Here is a 23,321-nt window from a genome sequence, read left to right as displayed (position 1 = left end):
ATTTTCTTCGAGTTTGCTTCGCGCCACAAGTAAGCCTTTACCGTTGTCAACAACAGGTGTGAAGAGTGCTTCTGGCGTAGTCTTTTTTTTCCTGGGGGCAACCGGAACAGGAAGAGGCACTTCTTTATTTAGCAGGGCTTCACCAACGGTGTTTCAGAAGCAATTTTCTTAATCCGAAGACGTAGTAAATTCAAGTACAACAAAACTATTTTATGTTAGGTATTAACTATTTTTAGTCTGAAGTAATTTCATTTTAATAAATACATTACGAGCTGTGGACAGCTTACGTTATGTGAAGACTATTGTCGTGAGTTCGTGTTTCGTCACGGGAACTAATGTCCACTATCAGTCTCAAGTGTTGATTTGTGTTAGGTGGTGACTCTGTGTGGTACTGACATCAATTCACTGCGAGTCCCGCAAAATGCCTGTGTATTGTTAAAAGCCGAGTTTCTTGAGTGTAGAGAAGATTAAACCTTGACAGTGATTTGACTAAAAAGGAAGAAATCCTCATACTATTTTATTATGGCTATTTCAAGTTAGAGTTAAAATTTTAAATATTTAATTCAAATTTATTACGTTTAGAATTGTTGTTTAATGGAGTGGTTTTGCTAGCGTTCCACCAAAATACTTTTTTTTACCTTCGTTATGCAAAATAAATTATTATTTTTATTATTATGCATACAGTAACTACTGATGCAATAATAATAATAATAATAATAATAATAATAATAATAATAATAATAATAATAATAATAATAATAATAATACATAATTTAAAATGTTACTGAAGCAAGTAAGAACAAAAGTTGATATTGTAAAATAAAATATGTAAACCGAAATAATTATCAACAAGTATAATAAAATAAATATGTCAGATTTTTACACACCTAGTCAGTGGGATGTGTACCACTTGAGACAACCTCATGCACCCTATAGAGTACGCATACCATAGATTGAATACCACTAGTCTACTTCCTCATTCGCATAAAACAGTGTCACAGAAAAAAAATCTTTCATATATACGATACACAGGTACAAATTTAACTTGCATACAGAGTGGAGTTTTTAAATTGGTAATTGGTTCTTTTACGACACTGTATCAACTACTATGGTTATTTAGAGTCTGAGTGAAATGAAGGTAATAATGTCAGCGAAATGAGTCCAGGGTCCAGCGCCGAAAGTTATCCAGCATTATTTTGCTCTTAATGGGTTGAGGGAAAACCCCGGAAAAAACCTCAACCAGGTAACTTGTCCCAACCAAGATTTGAACCTGGGCTCCCTCGTACAGGGTGGAAGATAACGTGTAAGGTTCCTTTACAGATACGATTCCTGTAAGTTTGACTAACAAAACGTTTAACAGTTCGTTCCTTTGCAACCGTTAAAAAAACGTTTTACAAATTTTATTGTGGATTTCAAGAAATTCTTAAAAATTAGAGTTTTTGTAGGGTAGTGTAGAGTAAGTTATTTATGACCATGTTTTAACTCTTCAACTGTAGTAACGTGGATGTGGAAAGCCGACAAAAACTAAAAATGTTCAATAGATTATTGGTCGTAACAAAAACATTAGCCGAAATTTTCTCATAATGACCTGATACATAACTTATATCAATGCTTGAGTTCCCTTCCACTTCACTACACACGCATACATGCACGCACACACACATACACATACACACACTAAATTGCATTAAATATCAGTTGAAACATCAGCCGATTCTTTTTTTCCACATGTCACAATTTGGCATCTCTTCGACAAGCATTTTTTCCGGCTTTCAACCCCACTTAACATACCACTGTTTTGTTGTCCTTTTTTCCCTTTGCCTTTAACCAGTTCATAATCTCGCGTGCCTACAATAGTCATTCCTTATAACATGCCCAAACTACATCATTTCAGAGTCACGAACGTGAAATGAATTTAAACTGCAGTGAATTTTGGCTGACAAAAGTCTGGATTTATAAATCTTCCTATTGTAAGAACTGTATCGTCTTGGAATTTTGCCCACACCGTGTAGATCTGCTATTACATGCAAAACGACCTCCACCTCCTGCACATAGCGGAGACTTCTTAGTACAGATCAAGTTACATTTAAGAGACTGAAGGTTACCCGCAAGATATACGTAAGTAACAGTTCATTATTAGATCATGCAGAGAGCAGTACACTGGTTGCCGTACTGTATTGCAAGAGCAAGTAACGAAAACAAAAACTTGTTTTCTACCAAGAAAAGACAACTTAAAATGACAACAACATCTACAAATACACACTGTAAGTGTTTCTAGTCTCAGACACAGAAGCTGCCCATTAAACCTCCAGTCTGCGCTACTGTACAACAGAAACAGTCACAATCTGCAGTCTGGACAATTCGGTGGCCTTGGAAGTGACAGCCAAGGGATCCTGGTGGTCTTGTAGCGCGGACAATGAAACTGGATCAGGGTAGATTGTATCAGGACCCACATTATAGAGTCGTGAGCAGCCTCTGGGCGGGGTGCAACTTAAGGGAACCAGTTACGTTATACAGATACTCTCCACATTTGTATGTACCCGGAACCTATCATATCGAACAATGTTAAATCTGTAGTGTCTCGTCATCATTGAATTATTGTTAATAATGTAATAATAATAATAATAATAATGCCAATTATTAATAGCTCTTGATTATATTGGCGAAACCATTTAATTAACGATATGCTAGGAAATTTGCGAAAAAAAAAATCTTGACTATAGGCGAGTGTTTTTGATTCTGAGAGTAATGTTTAAATTTTGTCGATGTTAATATTGCAATGAGTGCCTTTAAATGAAATAAAACAATTTTTATATAGAATACCGATTTGATTTTAAATACTTATTGGCCTCTTGTGTTAGCAGATCCGTATCTCTTGGAATGTTTCTTAATGTTCACCGTTTTACTGTAATTTTATAATGTATGTTCCTTTATTTATTGATTATTTTCAAGAATTTAATCTGGAAAATGTAGAAAATGCACCTGTTAGCACAATGATGGCAATGAATTTCTACCACAAAACTTTGCATAAAATTTATTCAATTCGAAAAGTCACAAAATGCTACATTCTAACATTAAATATGCTATAAAATGCTAAATTTGATTTTTAAAATGCTACACTCTAACATTAAAAATGCTATAAAATGCTAAATTTGATTTTTAAAAATGCTAAATTCTAACATTAAAAATTATATTAAATGCCAAATTTGATTTTTAAAATGCCAAATGCTAACATTAAAAATGCTATAAAATGCTACATTTAACTTTTAAAATGCTAAATTCTAACATTAAAAATGCTCTAAATGCTACATTTGTTTTCTAAAATGCTAAATTCTAACATTAAAAATGTTATACATTGCTAAATTTGATTTTTAGAATTTTTTAAGTTCTTAATTTTAAGTTGCTAAAATCTTTTATTTCTAATGATTTGGGAACGAGTTTCTAGTTCTGTATCTATTTTGTTTGTTACATTCTAAACATATGTTATTCAAATATATCTTTGTACGTTTCATGTACACAGGATCCTCCTATTAAAATTCTATATGACCTAAAACACCTAAATGAACCATAAACTCCTATAACAGCCTAAAAACTATGTTTGTACCTCAAAAGCTCTTTTTTTAGCGTTTTACGTATAATTAAATAAGAATACTGGTACTAAAATGCAAAAGAAAAAAATGCCATTTAAAAAAAAAAAAAAAAAAAAAAAAAAAAAAAAAACTATCTCTTACAAACACTGGTCTGGCAAGTTCGTTCCATATTGATCTTTAAAGGGGAGGGAAGAAGATTTTACTTAATTTCCTGAACCGAAGTTGGTTTGGAGAAGTCCATCTAGCACAGGTATTCAGGATAGGTGAGAGTTTACAAATTAGTTTTCGCGTCAATGCATCCCTGTTATGCGAAATGAAACTGATCAACCAACAATCTCTCTCTTTCACTGATCAACCAACAATCTCTCTCTTTCACTGCCCGAATTCGAGTCTTCAGTTCAGCAGCACTCGTTGTCAGCAGCAGTTCTTTGTATATAAATTCAAGAAGGCCCCACTTAAGAGGCAACTAGGCCAGGAGAAGAGACGAAAATTGAAATTATTAATTGTTAATTTCATTTAAACTTCTAAAAGTCCTAAATTGGGTTTTATAAATTCCTAAATATGTCTTTTTAGCACACAAAAATTCGTTCCCTACTAATGATAATAAATGTGTCAATTGGTCTTGAGCATTAATGATGGTAGTTGCGCCAATTGGACGTCAGAACTCTGAGATTTGCATATGCCGCATTCAAGAATTTCTTCTCACTACTTTTGGATTAAGTGTTGGTATTTAATGTTGTCCCCCCAGATAGACTGCTACTTGTTTTGAAACATCTCTACGAAACCGAGTTTTCACATCCGTTCAAAATTAATTTACATTGAAGAACACTTCTTTGTCGTCTTAATGCCCAACCTCGATTTGTGAGTTACTGCTGATGTTTCTTTTAAGTTTTCCTCTGAATGTAGGAAGTTATGTTATTTTTGTGTGACTACTCTTTCCTTTTTATTATTTTGAGTGCCCATTCAGGTTTCCGTGTATGCCGCTCCTAGCCACTTGTGCTGACCTTGTCCGCCCACACATTTTTCGTCAATTTGTTGAGAAATGCATAACCTTGTAGCTTCTCACCCAGCAATAGAGCAACACTTCTTAGAATATCCACCACTGCTACCATATTTGTATACCGCGTCTAATTTTATAGAAGTCTTATATTATTGATATCTATACATTGTCATCCTTTATATCGAACCCCATCGCGTGCTTTCCAATAAGTAGGGAGTGTCCTCAACAGGCAAGTCTGATAGTTGTGGTGGTAGCTTTGGCCAAATTCGGTCGCACAGTGAATGGGAAAGCCAATCATGCCATCTGAGGACTACTAACAAAGGCAAACAAAGGAGAAGTTTGACATTATCTTTCAATTTGTTGTCTACTTAGGGTGATAGAACTAAATATGGTATTCTTTAGGGGACTGGAAGTTTGAGTTGATGACCGCACAGGTGAAAGGTCTGCAAATAGTCTGTGCATCAATTCTGGGACCATTTTGTTGAGGCGTCAGAGATTTCGTGGTTATTTTTTGGTCTTACATCATCACTCATCAGTACAATCCTTATATGGTACAGTTAATATGGAAACCAATCAGTCGTGATATATGGAATAAGTTGACTAAGAGAAATATTTAAATATGGGACATGCAATGAATATAAATTCGTCAAGTTTTATTTTTAAGTTTGTCTAAATACAATATACAATTAATCTGCGGTTAAGAACTTAAACGTGAAAATTAGACAATATTATAATACAAATTAAATTATTTTAATATATAAGAGGAATCCCACATAAATTTGAGTTAGATATACTTTTCTTGAAAGAGCGAAGACTTGAAAATACACAAAAATACAAAGATGGCAAGGGATTCATAGTTGGCGATTGTGTGATTTCAAATAATCGCAGGTCACCGGTTGATGAGAATCATTTTAAAATAATCATAAAACAAAGAACTGGAACTTTTAATGAATATTATTACCAGTGCAAAAAAAAATACAACATTCGCTGCTCAAGTCAATATTATTATTATTATTATTATTATTATTATTATTATTATTATTATTATTATTACTACTACTAGAGGTGTGATTGTATGGTGATTATTTTACCCTATTTTCGATGATTAAAATGGTTTAATTTCGGCAAATGTTTCGTAAAAAAACAAGCAATTTCGCACCTTAAAGAAGCTTAAAAATAATAAAAGAACTTTTTTAAATTATTATTGAAACAAACACTTTGAAACTAACTGAAAATCATTTGCATCATTAATTAAATTCATAATTGAATTATTACACTTGTCTGCTTGCGCTACTCCCTGGACGTAGTCCCTGAAACTATGCCTGCATCGTTGTCACATGCATGTAATGCTAAAAGATAAGATATTATTTAGAAATGTTCATGTATATTTTATAACTAAGAAAATTTTCACGTTTTATTTGGAAGAATCATTTTCGTGCGAAATTTCCATAAAGTTTTTTTTTTTTTTTTTTTTTTTTTTTTTTTTTTTTTTTTTTTTTAAGATCGTGATTATGAAGTAATTTCGTGGATTACTATCACTTTCACGAAAATTCGCAGTTATATTTCACTTAATTTTGGACTTTCATTAATGGATTTGGAATTTCCATCCATAAAATTAAGTTTTTAAAACATTTCGCGTATAAGTTATCGTTAATACCAAAAAATCCCACCACTAATTCTTTGATCGGGAAAAGGCACATAGTCAAAAAAATAATTTTTTCAGGAGAGATTTTCTTTGTAATTAATTCTTAAGTGAATAAAAGTATAATAATGAAATTCATGTATGTTGGTTAAAGTAAGACCCTTTTCAATTTAAAATACAATAAATTTTATTATTTAAAAAAAATTAGAAAAATACTAGACTTATGTGATTGGGTAAAACAGAAAAATCGACTTTTCTGACATGTGCCTTTTCCCGCCGACCAAAGAATTATTATTATTATTATTATTATTATTATTATTATTATTATTATTATTATTGATATATAAAAACTGCTCATTTTCTAACGCCGATTTTGATTCTGAGAGTAAAATCTGTAGTTTTCGATCGTAGGCTAGAATTCTTCATTATCAGTATTACCAGTAGTCTATGGTTACGTCTTAGTTGTCTTCTGTAGATTTGGATCTAATACAATGCTAGTAAAAGTGCAGTGTGGAACATCCGGTAGCGGTAACTTAATAAATCTCTGATAGATTAATACAAGGTATTCAACTTGTTTCTTGCAGGGGCAAGTATGCAGCAGTGCGACGCTGCAAGAACCGATCCAGCGGACAACAGTTCGCCGCCAAGTTCCTGCGGAAGCGCCGTCGCTCTGCAGACCTGCGCCCCGAGATCCTGCACGAGGTGGCAGTGCTAGAAGCCTGCGCCTCGTCCTCCCGCATCGTACGCCTGCACCAGGTGTTCGAATCTGCGCACGAGATGATTTTATTGCTCGAGCTGTGAGTATTGTCATGATACTTGGGCTTGCTCGTCTTTCCTGGACTTCAATTCGTAGCTAAGACAATGTAACTCGAAGTAAATGTTGAGCTGCAGGACTCGCCACATTGTTTTCTATTACCATAATCTCTATTCTCTTCATATTATGTTCTTTACCCAAATCATCTCATTCATTGTTCTTTTCTGCATATGTACCAAATGTAACTCATAACCCAGCTAAAAGATTGCAGCATGCTCATAATATGTGTATAAGATTCACCTGTAATACACGCAAATTTGATCATGTAACACCATCCCTCGAACTTCTATCGTGGGTTCGCCTGAAGGAACGAAGAATCATGCATTCACTGACTATTTAAACTCTTGCATACTTCTACTCCTACTTGCCTAGCAGCATGTTTTCAATTTCTAACAACAGTACGGAAACAGAATCAAGCACTTCTTTCTATCCCCCATCACAAAACGCCATTATATTTACCCTCCTACGCAGTATCAATACTTCATATTTGGAATTCTCTACCAGTGACATCAGGGATTGCCGGACGCTATCGAAATTCAAAATTAAATTAGAAAGGCATTTTTGTCTAATGAAATTTATTATTAATAAGTTACTAAATGTGTCGATTACAGCCTTTGTCTAATCATTTCTTGTTTACATTATTAGTTGCCCTTTCTCGTTTTGTTATTAAGATTAATAATTTTAATACAGATCATAAGCTTTGTTTAATAGTATACAAATTTAAAATTTTTAATGTTTTTGCATTATCATTTTTGTTTTGTGTTACTGTAATTGTAAACGTTATTTTTTGTTTTAATGAACGTTATTAATTTGTTTTTTCGTTGCTGTCCTAAAATTTTGTATTTATTTATATTTATTTCTGATGGCGTGGAAGAGAAGGTCCGATGATCTTAACATGACCAAAATAAATTGCAGTCACTACCTGCCACCTAGCGTTTACTCGCGTATAAGCATTGATTGAGCGGGCAGTGTAAGCAGCCATAACAATTGTTATTTCAATACATAGCATTGATTTTATCTGCTTCGGTAATAGCTAGTAACAATTGGCAACATTGAAAAGACTGTCATATTAGCTTTGTAGGAATGGTCGAAATTGCTTGAGAAAATTCCTTCCCCAATGAGTACTCGAGTCATTGCTTATTCCATAACGCTATCCAAAGCATGACGCCTTAAACCACGCAGCTACAACGGGGACTGATGGAGTGATTGTGAGAGAAATGAGAGTACACTGAGAAAAATGTCAACATATTTATCCATTACAAATCCACCTGCAAGCGCTGGAAGCTGAACTACTTTACATGTTGTATGTTTAATACACTGCAATTAACGTGGATTGTCATAGAATAAATAATTTGCCCATCCCAAATCACGATAAGATCTTTACTGAAACCTGCAGTATATATAAGCAAAATAACTATTATTATGCTTGTTTCTTTCCAGCGCCTCTGGAGGCGAGCTGCAGATGCTATTGGATAAAGATGAGGTGCCTGAGGAGAGACAAGTGAAGCGACTTATGCGTCAGATCCTTGATGGTCTCGTATACCTCCATTCCATCAATGTGGCACATCTAGACATAAAGGTAAGACGACCTGACATTTTATTACGTAGCCTTTCCGTTTCGGATTATGCCGGCTCTAAATTGCAAGTAATTTATTATTAGAATCTTTAAATATTTGGTAGAATTCGTTATGTACAAATCTTCAGGTGTATGATAGCTGACAGGGTCGGCCAAGTTGCCCAAACCAGCAGTATTTAGAGCTACGCAGCCCTTTTTCACCTGCGTATTTCCCAAAACGAAAGTAAGACAATTTTTCGCCTTCAGTCTCTATTACGCTTTTGTAGAAATTGAACATTATAGCAGGCCTACTTTCATTATGTCAAGATTTGCATTTCAACTCTTCAATGTTATTTATTGTACTCTAGAAGTTTTGATGTAAGACTAGTCACTTAGGCTGTTGAAATACAAAATAAAATATATATAACAAATTTATCAGTTCATGTTCGGATTTCAAGTAATTCACGCAAAACTCCAATTAAACTCTGCCTGCTCCTGTTTGTTAAGTCTGCATTCCGACATTACCTTTCCCCTTGCACTCTTCTCCCCGCTCTCCTACTTTCAGAGTTATTAACAGAGTTCGGTTATAATACTTACGAGCTGCCTCTGCTTTCACTGTCGATGATTACATTATAATGCATTAATATTGTGACTAGCAATCCTATTAAAACAAGTTGCTTTTTATTTTAGTTTGTCATTTGTTTTTCTGCTCCAACTAAATGCATACACCATCCATCTGTTAAATTAATATGATTAATGATTGCGTATGATAGAAAATACAAGTTTTTATCTTATTCTCAATTAAATACTGCGATCGAAGAAAACGAAGGCGGAGGGGGGGGGGGGAATGTTAACATAATTAGTTGTAAAATTACTTACAAAATATTACATCGCTGGTATTTGTACATTAAGTAGTTTAATTAAATTACTTAGAAAGTAATATACATATGAGTTCAACTGAAATCAGCTCAAGAAACAACATAATACTTCGAATTGTCATAAAGAAGTCGCACGTACACTTACCTCCATTAATTTCCCCGTATATAACAAATGGAGCAGATATGGGTAACAGGCAAATGAAGTAACGTTAATCCCTTTCATACAGGAGAGTTCACCGAGGCATCACTGGTAAACTATTTCATGTAGTAGGGTTCTATTAGATATCACTAATAAAACACACGAGATAACATCACTAATGAAACACACGAGACGCTACTTTTCGATTGAACAATTCTGATGCCTACTCAAGAGAATACACCCGCAACTAAATCATTTGTGCAGATATGCTCACATATCGACATTATGCTTAATTTAAGTAATACACGGTTTCACTTCAATATTTCGTACTCAGATTGCTAATAACTTAATATAATAAGCTTTTATTCAGATAGTCCTTAAAACACGTTCGCAAGGTTAAAGTTCCCCAACTCCATACGAAGCGGGCAGCGAGCGCTGTATTACTTCCTGGACATGAACCCAACATTTTTTATACTACTGAGAGCACAGTGTATCATTTGAAATATTGGCAAAGAGAACTCAGAAACGAAGTACGTCTCCGATGATACGAGTATTTGACGTCAGAATGCGCACCGTTTGAGTTTTGATTAACCTAAAATAAAATAATGTACTAATACTCGGATTAAATTAAATAGAAAATTTAATAAAATATTCATTACATGTATAAAAATACGTTTCATTTCTTAGTTGTAATTATTACAAATTCACGCATTTACAAGCCAGTATTCAGCTTCGGATTCATATTACGTAATGTTTTAATTAACACAATAGAAGTAAAACCGTTCTAAAGAGGGAAAACAGCAATTGAAATTACATTAATGTATGTCGTTTCTTTCGACCCTGAGATGGAGAGCAATAATGATTATTAAAAGCCTGGCAATGAACTACACAAAAACGTTAATTAAATACCATGAAAAAATGTTTATACCTTTTCTAAGTTTAAACAGTGAAGTAATGTTTGCTTCTAAGTAACTGATTTTTTTCGTCTTGTTCTTTTAAAAAGTAATTGTTTGCAGACAGTTGTATGATGTCATTGTCTTTACACGCAAGATCAGCTGAAGGTCATGACGTTCAAATGGCAGGGCTAGAGTATAATTAGAGAACGAGAAAAATGATGTAGTTGTACACGAAAAATAAGATGTTACCTTCATACGGTCATAAACGTTTTGTCAGAGTTTTATTGGATGTGTTGAAGAGTATCATAATTCGAAAATCTGCGAACATGCACGATTGCGGAAGAATAGTACGAGGTATCGCAACGGGAACCATTAATTGATATATTGAAACGAAAATTGTTACTTACAAGCTGCACCATCTACAAGCGATTTCAATTTATTGATGTCTGGTTGGTTCCCTGGCTGCAGCACATGGAATGCAGTATACAGATGATTCAGGATGTGTGAGGGGTGGTTGACTCTAAGCCACAACAAGCGTGAGAAATTAAATGATGCATAATAACCGCTGCCCCCTCTAATAACAAACACCACATTTCTGAATCGGTACAAGGCCCAGCCCATGTTCAGCATCAATTTGGTCTTTCTCTCTCTAATGATACGAACTAGCGTGCAATAGCGACCTTAGTGCCGATAGTTTCGCGTAATTTATAGAATAAGAAGCGTTATAAACGATACAGTAGATTTTATGTTTTAGTCATCAAAAACGGTGTATAAAAATACATTTCTCATTTTCATTAATGCGTGCTGCACACAAAACCATTGTTATATATTCCATTCTCATCTATGCTTCATTTAGAAGGTTACCAACATATTGTAACTAATAAAAGGGCTTCTGTTGTTAAAATAATGGGAAATAAAATATAAACGAATACACGGAAGATTATGAACAATAATCGTATGTTCTGTGTCCAATTGTGTAGCTAATTGAGGAAGTTTTGTGTCAAATTAAAATTGACATATAGCTCACTTATGCATTATTTGATTTGTTGTGGCTGATAGCTAGGCAACTCACTTATTGAGAAGAATGTTCCAGGATGAATGTGATACACCGTCTTTATAAACATTCTAACCAATATCACCATTTAAAAACTGACGTAATTTATGTTAGAATAAGATTTTAATTATGGAATATAAAATATGTAATTTGAAGATCTTTTTCCAGTAGCACTGTGTGTAAGATTTAAAAAAAATCTTGTACAGTACATTTATTTGAAAGAAAGAACTTGAAATACGAGTACAGACTGAATAGAACATGGTTTGCAAGTCTTTTAACAAGAGAAGCTTCTTTGAATAAATATTGGATATTAAATATTTTTTATTACTGTATTTAAGACCAGATGGATGGTATAATCACAGTCTAGTATATACAGTCACAAAGCTCAGTACGTAGTAAATATACATCCATAGATAGTTGCTGACCACTAGGATCGCTAATATCACCTCATTACAGACAATGCAAAATAGTACCGGCACAGTCTATTGTTCCTAACACCCTTACAACTCAAGGTTCGTGACTGTATATACTAGACTGTGGTATAATGTTCAATTTATACATGCACTGATACTGCTGTAGCCCAGTGAAATCGATATGTAGATTTATATTTCTGAATCTTGGTAAGAGTCTAGTAACAATTTCACTTAGCTTTTTTTTTTTTTAATTAATTTTTTTATGCTGAGTTAGGCCTATATTGTATTAATGTCGGTATTTGTCTTTTATATTTCCTTTGCATTACTTCTGCAACTTTCAAAATGCCAAAAAAAAAAAAAAATAAAGTAATAATAATAATAATAATAATAATAATAATAATAATAATAATAATAATAATAACAATAATCACCCGGGATCAAACCCCGAATCTTTTATTCCGTAGCCAACTGCTCTACCGAGCTACCCAGCTGCCCAATAATATTTAAAAACTGATAATTTGGAAAATGGAAGTGTACATAATGAATTGTAGACGTTAATACTATAAACAGATGTTATAGATCTGTAGAGTGAAATTAGATTTAGCTATTAAAAATGGATCAATTGTTATTGAATCTGAACCAATGTCTATTGCTTTTACACACAAGCACTATTATAATGATAGCAGGGAGTATAACTTGTGGACGAACCTGTACCTGAGGAACCAGTTAAGTGCTTGGCTGCAACTTGTTATACCTTGTCAGATCCAGGTGTTCTGCCACATTGCATTAGATCAAATTGTTGATTCTCAAATCAGCAAAAGTTGCATCCATGCAAAAAATTTCAACAAGTGAAGAAATTTGTTACTTTGTGAACTCACCGAGTTAATGAAGTGTCAGTAAATTAATAAACCAATGGAAGTTAATAATTTGGAAGGAACTTGGTACATTTTAAACAGCACCAAACTCATTTATACAAGTTTTGAAATAAAATACTAAATAAATATAACTTATAATAATCTTTTATATTTATAACATGCTTTGTTAAGAAAATAAACATTCGTCACGTCATACAAATTTATGATCCTATCAAGGGCTTCTGTAAAGGACAGCAAATGACCTCTTAAATCGAAAATTCGAGGTAGCTTCAATCTTTTTCTCATATTATCTGTAAATATGTACTTACACGGATAATAGCGGTAATTTCGTACCGGTACCATATTAATGATTCTTGCATTGTCTAATTGAAGCATGGATTGGAAGCATTGTGTGCTCTGATATGAAAGATGTGTGTATGTATTTCGTGCTTTCACAAATGTGTTATCCTTTAAATACTGTTTTTGTGCTTATTAAAATAATTTTTACTTTTTAAATATGGCTGTTCTGGTCGTTATGTTAAAAAAAACGTACTTGCAGTGACAAATCTAATAGCACAACAGATCTTTTTCATTTATAAAGAACTGTTAAAAAGTTTAGAAAATATTCTTCTCAGGGAGAATTAGCATTAAAATTAAAGAAAAAAACTTTTTCTTTAAATGATGAAATAAGTCTGGTTTGCTTGTATGAAATTACAGTCTGAAACAATTGTAAATTAATAATAATATATTCGCAAGGCAAAAAGATTTATCAGACTCGTCACTTTGCAGTAAGAGAAGAGAATAAAATTAAAATTTTCTCTTTTTACAGCCACAGAATCTGGTGCTGATGAGTGAGTTCCCTCACGGTGAAGTGAAACTGTGCGATCTTGGAATCTCACGCTATATCAGCCAAGGAGCAGACATCAGAGACATACTTGGCACTCCTGACTATGTTGGTGAGTATTTGAACATATTTATGATAGTAATTTTTCAGTAGACTTAAAATTGCAGTTAACTTCTGACAGTTAATTCAGTGTTTTGTGTAATGTAAGGTCAATTGCATTCATCAAGAAAAAACTGTGTGTGAAGTACAACGAAAATTTCATAATCATACAATCATTCAAGAACAATATTAGGAGAAAATCATGAAGAGATTTAATATATGCGGGTCAGATGTTCTGGAGGAATTTGACATCGTCATCGTCGTCATCTCTACCACCACTACCTTACCTGTATACTTAAATTTAAGTAAATTCATCTTTCCATCTTGTCAGAGCAAATCCTTCATCTTGATGTTGTCTTGGTTTGTAATTTAGAATTATCTTTTGGCTAGTCTCTCCGCTTTTATTTTTAAAATACGTGCGTATCAGTTTTGGTCCTTTCTTTTCTCTGTGTTAGTATTTAAATGTATCGAATTCTATTGGTATATTGCGCCTTGTTTCGTTTTAAAGAACTCCACCTTTACTGAATAGCTAGATATATCTCTTTTATCTGTTAAATGCAGTTCCGCTTCTATACACTTGCAAAATATTATGTGATTATGAAGGTGTCCTTGTTTCAATTACTTGTCAGTCTGCAAATTTAGGATATAGATAAGAAACCCTGTTAACGTTTCTATAAACTACTTACTCTGTACCAATGCTGTTATATGACAGTGAATCATAGATTGAGGGCAGGAAATGAAAAAATAAAATACAGGCCATTGAAATAAAATTCTTTGGAATGTGTGTGGTTGTACAACAATTTATATAATAAGACATGAAAATACATGAGAATCTCCAAATATCTTTTCAAGAAATGATAAAATACAACAGAATAGACGTAAATGAAAAGAATATATTGACTGAATAGAGGAAAGGAGATTGCGTAAAGGAATACTGTCATACAAACCAAGGGACAGAAGGCTGTTTAAGCTATTCTTGAGATGATGATAATGATGATGATGATGATGATGATGATGATGATGATGATGATGATGATGATATGATGAAATAGTAAGAAAGATTCCTGAATTCCAGTTTCGCTTCATTTCTACATATGTACATTGTTTTCATACTTCGAAACGACAGAGAAAGTATTTTTTTTTTCGTACACCTTTTAAGTTTGTAAGTTACTTACGTTTGTAGTTTATTTCAAATTATTCGAGTAGTATGTGAGCACATGTACTATGCTTTCATAACACTATGTTCAAAATCTCCACAGTTCACTAAGCAGGTCTGATTCTACTCCCCCTGATTCCTACACAATAAGTAGGTTATGGTTGCAGGTTGTTATAATCACTTTCTATTTCTGTTGCAGCTCCAGAAGTGCTGAACTATGAACCCATCAGTCTGGCCACAGATATGTGGTAAGTACGATACTTTCACAGTTCACTGCCTTTCTTACATGAATTAGTGAAATTGATACTGTTATTGAACTTCAGTGTGTTAAACACAAGAGAAAGCTAGTAACGTGGTAATGTTTCTAATGCGTGTTGTAAAATTAGCGCAATCATATACCTCGTAATCTATGCACAAAACACAGTGTATCATGACCTTTTTTTCTCTCTGCCTATGACGAAATATCAGTTGCTGTGGCATCTGTTTTAATGGCAGTGTTTGGGACTTGAAGAATATGATATTTTTTCTTCATCATAACCGAAACTATAATCATATATTTAATGGTTTAGATCTTAAAACCTGCTCCAACACTTTCAAGTTTCTATTTAAGGATATTCAGTAGTGAAACAAAGATTTAGATAACATTTTCAGCAATTTGATTTAAGAATTTGAAGTTTTGTGTCCAACAATAATGAAATTTAAATTCAGGTACGGTATCTAAAATGGGGAATTAAATTTAAATTTTATTCTTAATGTACTTTAAAAAAAATTGTTCGCCATCTTTTCATGAGTCTGTTAGCCGTCTATCTTCAGATGGTTTCTTTATGAAATTAAAAAAAAAAAAAGTATGTTGTGTGCCAAATATAATTTACGAATTATTCGTACAAACAACCCTGCCTTCCTTATTCCTATGTATGTAGTGTTGTTGTTGTTGTTTTCTAATGCCAGGTGTTTGACAATAAAGTCATTTCACCTCTTGCACTCCAATATTTTTCAAAGATATTATCATGACCAGCCAATGAAGTACAGATTTTGAGGTGTTCCGAATCCATTTCTTGGTTTGAGTTGCACAATGGGCAGTTAGGGGACTGATATATTCCAATTCTATGCAGGTGTTTAGCCAAACAATCATGGCCTGTTGCCAATCTAAATGCAGCTACAGACGATTTTCGTGGTAATTCGGGAATTAACTGTGGATTTTGATGTATGTAGTGTAAATCAACACTAAAGTATAATTTTTGTAACAAATTTAATCTTGTACTAAGTCCTCTAGCTGTAATTAATACTGTACGCTTACCGAGTATTTTTTCGGTCTCAGTAATAAGATCTTATACATCTTGATTACACAACTTTTAACACTGTATCACTTTGGAATACGTTAGAATTTAACACAAGAAAGTCTTATCATACATGTTCCGAAACAAGGTCTTATCACGTAATCAGTTGCATATGGTCAGTGTCTAGTTATTTAACATTGGAATATACAATAAATAGCAATGCATTTATAAAATTAATTTGTTTTGTATAATAGAGTTCAGTGAGTCTCGATATTAATTCATATGCTAGCTAGTACACAACAAATTAATTTTAATGCAAGTCACAAAAGAGAAAGATAATATTTTGTAAAAAGACAAAGTAACTTGCAAATTTAATGATTCTGTTCTGACATGCCAGCAATATATGACCTTTCAAGTAACTGAAAGCTCAAAAAAATGAATTCCAAGAGAAATTGGAAAAAGACTGACATTTTGTTGATGTGCTAAGCAACTGCATAGAGAGATTTCTTTACACTTACATTTTGTTGATAATGTTAAAATATTTTCTGTAATAATAGACAAAAGTGTGTAGACTAAGTTAAACGTGTTATGTTCATACAATACTGAAACTAATTATTAACATTCTAATCTCGGTGGTACCACAGTCTAGTATATACAGTCACGAAGCTCGATACATAGGGAATATGCATTCATAGATAGTTGCTAACCACTAGGATCGCTACTATTGCCTCATTACAGACAATGCCAAATAGTATTGGCACAGTCTATTGTTACTAGTACCCTCAACAACTCAAGCTTCGTGATTGTATATACTAGACTGTGGTGGTACCTAGTACTAATATGCCACCATTTAAAACAGCAAAAACTTTGAGAAAACCAACTGTAATATTGATATGAATTCCAAACCATTCGACACTCCATTTCATCTATTATTCATGGTAAAAAAAAAATAGATGTCCCTATGTCAAATGCTGCCATCTTACAAAATGTTCCATAGTGAAGGCCTTTAAAAGTGCCAACTCGTACGTGACACACTGTATTAATTTTGTGCCATAAACCCTCTCTCCTGCCGAGATTTTCATTATATTTCCGATTAAAAAGTAAGTTAATTCCATAAAAAATGTATAGGGTTTTGAGAGGATTAGCATTTTTACAGATATTTAAGTTTGTACACGAATTTAACTTCAGCGTTATGTCAGTGAATGTGGAATAACTCACTTGCAGTAAAAGTGGTATTGGAATTTGAAGGACGTCTGTTTCATCTTTGCAGGTCGGTTGGTGTGCTTCTGTATGTGCTGCTGACTGGTTGCTCTCCTTTTGGTGGCGACACTAAGCAGGAGACCTTCTGCAATATCTCCCAATGCAAACTCGACTTCCCCGATGACCTGTTCGAGGATGTTTCTGAGGATGCTAAGGACCTCATGCGAAAACTTATGGTCAAGGAACCAAGGTAAGAATAGTAACTGCTTAGGAAATTTGCTTATATATGTCTTCAGTTTGAGAAGAAATATTTTGAAGAATAAAATGCGAAATGTGTAATATATTAACTCTAGCCATTATATAGATATATTGCTCTTTGCTCCTGTATTTAATTGCGAAAATTGATTTGACAAAGTATTTATGGGTACAACAAACTCGTAGAGAATTTTCTGATAATTATAGGTATTCTCTTTTCATTTGGTAAATAATATAAAACATTACAGAAATAGATTTATTGTTGAAGTATATGTCATTCACTTTCTAGCATAAATATAGCCGAAAAAGCATAAAATTAATTTGAAACACATCCTTTATAGTCATGAAAACAGCTACAGTCCCACATAAATTATTAATGCTAGAAGTTAAATATTGTGTTTTTGTGGATGTTACAAAATTCCGAAATATTAATGCAACATAGTTCTAATTTCATTTACGATTTTACACAGCGCTCTAAATTAAATTTTTTTAGAATTTCCGCCATATGTGGAGAGAGAATATGAAATTTTTTTTAGAATTTCCGCCGTATGTGGAGAGAGAATAATTTCCTTGGGGGTTGGGGTGGGGGGGCAAAGCAAAACCATAGAATCCCCATATAACAGGGTAATGGGGAACACCATTTACCTCCTCCCCCATTATAGCTTGACCGTGGTACAGTACAACATATCGGAATATGATCATTTAATAAAGGTTTTTTTTGGGGGGGGGGGCATGCTTCTTACAGTGTTACATCCCTCTCTGTGATGTTTCAGACCAAATTGTATAGGGCTTGAACTGTAGATACACTACAAATTACAATGGGGCATAATTTAAAACAATCCCTCTCTTTTTCTCTCTCATATAAAATAGTTTAATAGTTTATATTACATGTCTAAGAACAATATGTGTAGATAAGGTCAGATAAGCCAAGAACAATTACAAAGATTTTGTACGATCAAAAAATTCGTCAACGCATATACTGTACATTAATAAAATTACGTAACAGTGCTAACAGAAACTTTTTATATTAAGCTTTCTTGAATTTATCATATGAAATGTAAACTCTAATTATTTTATCTAATCTCATCTTTAAGTTTGCACATTATATCGGTATCACTTTTCTTTTTTCTGCATTGTTCTGTAGTATGTTATTCATATTTTCCCAAGTGGCGGCCTGAACACCTGCAGACTTCTAACACATGAGTACAGGCTGTTACAAAAGAAACATTATAGTGCGTGCATTCCTCAAATGAGGACTAGAAATTCTTATACATTCAAAAATTTAAAATAAATATTGTAGTCCAGACACATGATCTGAAGACATTCATTTAAGCACAGAAACTTAATCATAAATAAAAGCAAAAAAGATCTTTTTAATTCAATGTTTTCTAACGTTAATAAAATAAAAAGAATTCAGACAAGTTTGGGGGGGGGGCAGTGCCCCCATGCGTGTACATACTCAGCACTATTCAGACGTTTTCATGTGGTCAATTATCGTAATTAAATGGATATGTTGATTTTTTTCTTTTCTTTTCGAGTAAAAAGAAAATTGAGTGTGCTAGAAATTCTATTTGGACACGTTATTGTTACAACAGTGTAAGATTTTACTGAAACTCACTATGTAACTTTAAATTTTGTTAAAGCAGTATTTGTAAATATACCAGTGGGCCTATATATTTTCATAAATAAAAAGTCTCAATATGGTATACCAGTTCATTTTGAGCTGTAGTTTTACAGTGCAAGTTAATAAGCCTATTGTAGTGGACAGTGAATGGGTGAATAATGAAATAATATATTACACAATTTTAATACTTGTATCACTAATCATTTGGTAAATTTGTTATATAAATAACTTTCCTGTGTTAATAGAAACTATTATGGTATTTTACTTTAGTTAATAACTAGTTTTGGCTTGATATTCGCCATCTTTAGAATATAAACAAAAAAAAAAAAAACCACCAAATTGCATCTTCGCTCAGGAAATGATAATACAGCATTCCATATAGAACAAAAAACACACTACAAAAACAATCTCAACACACAAGACAAACCAATAAAACCTAACAAGAGTTTACAAATTAACATGTAATAGTTGTAATGACTTCTACATCGGACAAACTGGGAGATATTTTCAAACATGATACAAGAATCACATCATTGCCATAACTGAATCACAAAATACTTTTAACTACCCAAAGCACATCAACGCCAACCACAATTACAACAATATAGAAATCCTACATATTGAACCGAAAAGCCAGAGATAAAAAATACATGCACAACACATCTCAACACAACTAAATTTCAAAACGCACGTACTATTTGACACAACAGTACCAATCATAAATACACCCCTCATGACACGAAAAAGAAACCGGAAATCAGTACAGAACTTCACTAGTAATTTGAAGATGGCAAATATCAAGTTAAAACTAATCATAAACTAAGGTAGAATATCAAAATTTCTATTAACACAGAAAAGTTGTTTATATAACATATTTACGAAATCATCACAAATGACTGTTCATGTATGTACAGGAAGTTAATATAAATATTTTTCTTTGTTTACAGCAAGCGACTGAGTGCCACAGAGTGCCTAAAGCATCGATGGTTTACAGACATCGAATCACCATGTCTGAAACCTATCCCAGCATCCATTAAATGTTCTGATACCAAAATAAACAAGGTAGAAGAGATCAGAACAAAGTTATCATCACCTGCCCCGTCCAGAAAACAAGAAACCACCATTATTAACCAAAGTGCTTCCAGTCAAGAAACAACCAGTACTTCCAAAACATCATCAATAACCACTGCAACAGTTTCAACAACAATCAGTGTCCACAGGCCGAGAGAGGTTACTTCAACAGTCACCAAGAGCAGCACTGAGACTACACCTTCACCATCGGTAACTACATCTCAAGCAGCGGAAAAGGCAACTGAGAAAACGGGAATGAGTTTCTCTCGTAGAAGTCGCTTCATGAAGAATATGGAACATCTAGCACAGAGTTATAGTGACCTTAGTAATACCAAAAATAATAATGTTGTTGACAATAAGCCCACTGTTGAGAAAACGGACAATGTGTGTGAGAAAACAGATAATGTGTCGGCTACAACTAATGGGGTAGATAAGAGTCAAAATGTAAATGCAGCTCCAGTAAATGTTACAGCTAAGGTAAATAACAATAATGGTAGTGAGCGACCGGTGAATAAGGCAACTGGAATGCAAACAATGCCTGTAAATGGCACCAGTGGCTACAAATTCAGCCATCCTTCAAACAGCACTGAAACAATAGCAAGGCGAAGACAACAGAACCTGAATGTATCTTCTGCAAAGGCTGAAAGCGACGTTTCGAGAAGAGTGATGGATAACAACAAAGACTGTGTGTACACATTTAGAAGGTGTTTCATTATCGATGATTCAGAAGATGAGAATACCGTTGGTCATGGTGCAGCTCCTATTGTGATACATGGACAGGTAGCAACTGTAGCAGCTGAAAATGGCCATTCGTATTCGGATCATTCGAGCAGTGATTCAGGAAGTGACACCGTTAGTGAGATGTCCATAGATTCATCAAGTGATAGATCAAGCATCATATCGCTAGATGATTCCCTATTAGAGTATAGTTATTCAAAAATAAATGGACGTCCTTATCCTGCAGTGAATTATGTTTCATATCCATCAACGAACCACAATGTCTGGGATACCGCAGGAATGCTCAATGTTCCAAGGAGTGATAGAGCATCGAGGTATTCTTATAGCGAAACATTTTCTAGAGCATTTGCACGTTTCAATTCAGTCCCTGGAGAGAAACAGGAAGCAGCTGTGAAAAAGACTCAAGAGAAAGGCATCTTTACTACCACTAGCACTAGCACTACCACTACAACTACGCGAAAGCAATTTGCCAAAGCTGCCCATACATCTGTTTTAAATAAGGTGTTGGCATCTTCCGTTTCAAGCGATAACACTGCCGCAACAAGGAAAGTCGATTTTCTGAGAGAGCATAATGGAAATATTGTGGTCATCAGAGAAGTAAAAGCTGGAAAATACAGTCGAATCAGCGAAGTCAAGTGTGAGTCCGTACAGTCACGAATTAGAAAACTCCAAGTGCAAGGGGCGAAGTCGTAATTAACGTTACATAAAGATAAAAATGTAAATATTTTTACTGTTGTATTAAGACAGTCTCTTTGTAAAATATTTTATCAGCTGGTAGAACAGGCAGACAAATGTACCAAAATCTGTTTGCATTCGTTTCGTAATTTATTTATATAAAATGGTGTTCATTATGTGACACTTATGTACAAAACATTGAACAGTTTTATTTAAATGACGAACTTGGTGTTACATGTATATTGAAGATGGAAGCTGTTTTATTTCATCGCTCAACTCAAGGCATATCACTTAATGCAGTTTGATATTACAACTACTACTACTCTGTTTTTATGCTGTGTAGTTGTTTTGTACATATTAAAAATATGAATCCAGATTGACATTTTATTTCCCAGTAGATCAAATCAACAGTGTGCTCTGATTATGCTCAGAAGGTCATAATGTGCAAACAGACTTTTGAGTGCCGGCCAAGTTCATTTACACCAAGACATACTTCGATCAAACAGACCATTTCGATGTGTCCTGTATATTCCATGCTGTAAATGCTAGTCATATTGAGAGAGTTTGCCTGTGTTTGTGTTAATTATGTCAATTGGACCAATATTTAAATGTGGTTATATTCCAAATTGGACCAATATTTAATTATCTTATTATTCCAGTGCTCTTATTATGAAAAGACTTAATTATTAAAATATTATATTTCCACCTTGTGTGAGTATTGTGTGTATATTGTATTATATATTTGTTTCTATATACATCGAGAGTTTTGCACGACACAAGTTCCTACGTGCTATTATTGTAAGTAATTTGCTCATTGTATAATGGTGCTTCATAAAAATTTGTTAAAAATTTACAATGTCCAACGAAAATTTTTTTAACAGTTTATAGTAGCATTATTTGGAAGAAATACAACTCTTACACACATATTTTGTAATCGCTGATGTAGTGATCTTTAAAAACTTTGATAAAATTTCATACGAACAGTTTTTGAAACTTTAATATAATGTACTTTAAGTGTCAGTCATTTCTATGACAAACTATTTATACTGTATGTTTTTTTTTTATATTTTATGTGCCAATGCTATGTGGAATCAAAAGATTTCATGTCACCATAGTAGTGTATTTTTCAAGAGACCCATTGTACATGTTGTAGGTAGTCTACTGTTTATCATTATATAATGTTTTGTTCCTTTGTATGTGTATTTAATATCTATGTTGATTCACAATTATTGACAATTGTGTACCAATACGTGATTTGTACATTATTATAATTAACAATGCAAAACTTCATTAAATATTCTTAAACTTCTTTTGGTGTCTATCATTAAATATTAAAATCCCTTATACTCCTCTCCTGAAGATAATTTTATATTATGCGACTGAAATAGGATAAGGATCATTCCACAGTCACTCACACTACAATGTAACAACTCTCACCACACATTCTTAATTATACAGTTCCTGATTGATAAAGTACTTCACAGCCCAGTAGAAAGGGTGAAAATAGGTGTACAGCTACTGATACTTGAGAAATCATAATTTATTAA

At 33.4% G+C, this 23,321-nt stretch overlaps 1 protein-coding gene across 1 annotated transcript in view; it reads left to right on the top strand.

Annotated features, from left to right (window-relative positions):
- The window catches only part of LOC138696207 (death-associated protein kinase related-like), a 236,995-nt gene extending 213,912 nt beyond the window's left edge, over positions 1-23,083 (top strand). The window contains exons 2-7 of the mRNA XM_069820851.1: positions 6,817-7,029; positions 8,487-8,625; positions 13,665-13,791; positions 15,134-15,182; positions 17,482-17,661; positions 20,238-23,083. Coding sequence (XP_069676952.1) covers positions 6,817-7,029; positions 8,487-8,625; positions 13,665-13,791; positions 15,134-15,182; positions 17,482-17,661; positions 20,238-21,792 — 2,263 coding nt within the window. The 3' untranslated portion in view covers positions 21,793-23,083. The remainder of the gene's footprint in view (positions 1-6,816; positions 7,030-8,486; positions 8,626-13,664; positions 13,792-15,133; positions 15,183-17,481; positions 17,662-20,237) is intronic.
- The last annotated feature ends 238 nt before the right edge of the window (positions 23,084-23,321 follow it).

The sequence above is a fragment of the Periplaneta americana genome, chromosome 1, assembly GCF_040183065.1.
Source record: "Periplaneta americana isolate PAMFEO1 chromosome 1, P.americana_PAMFEO1_priV1, whole genome shotgun sequence".
NCBI classification, from domain to species: domain Eukaryota; kingdom Metazoa; phylum Arthropoda; class Insecta; order Blattodea; family Blattidae; genus Periplaneta; species Periplaneta americana.
Note: the sequence above shows the minus strand (reverse complement) of the source record. Positions and strands in the feature narration are given on the sequence as shown.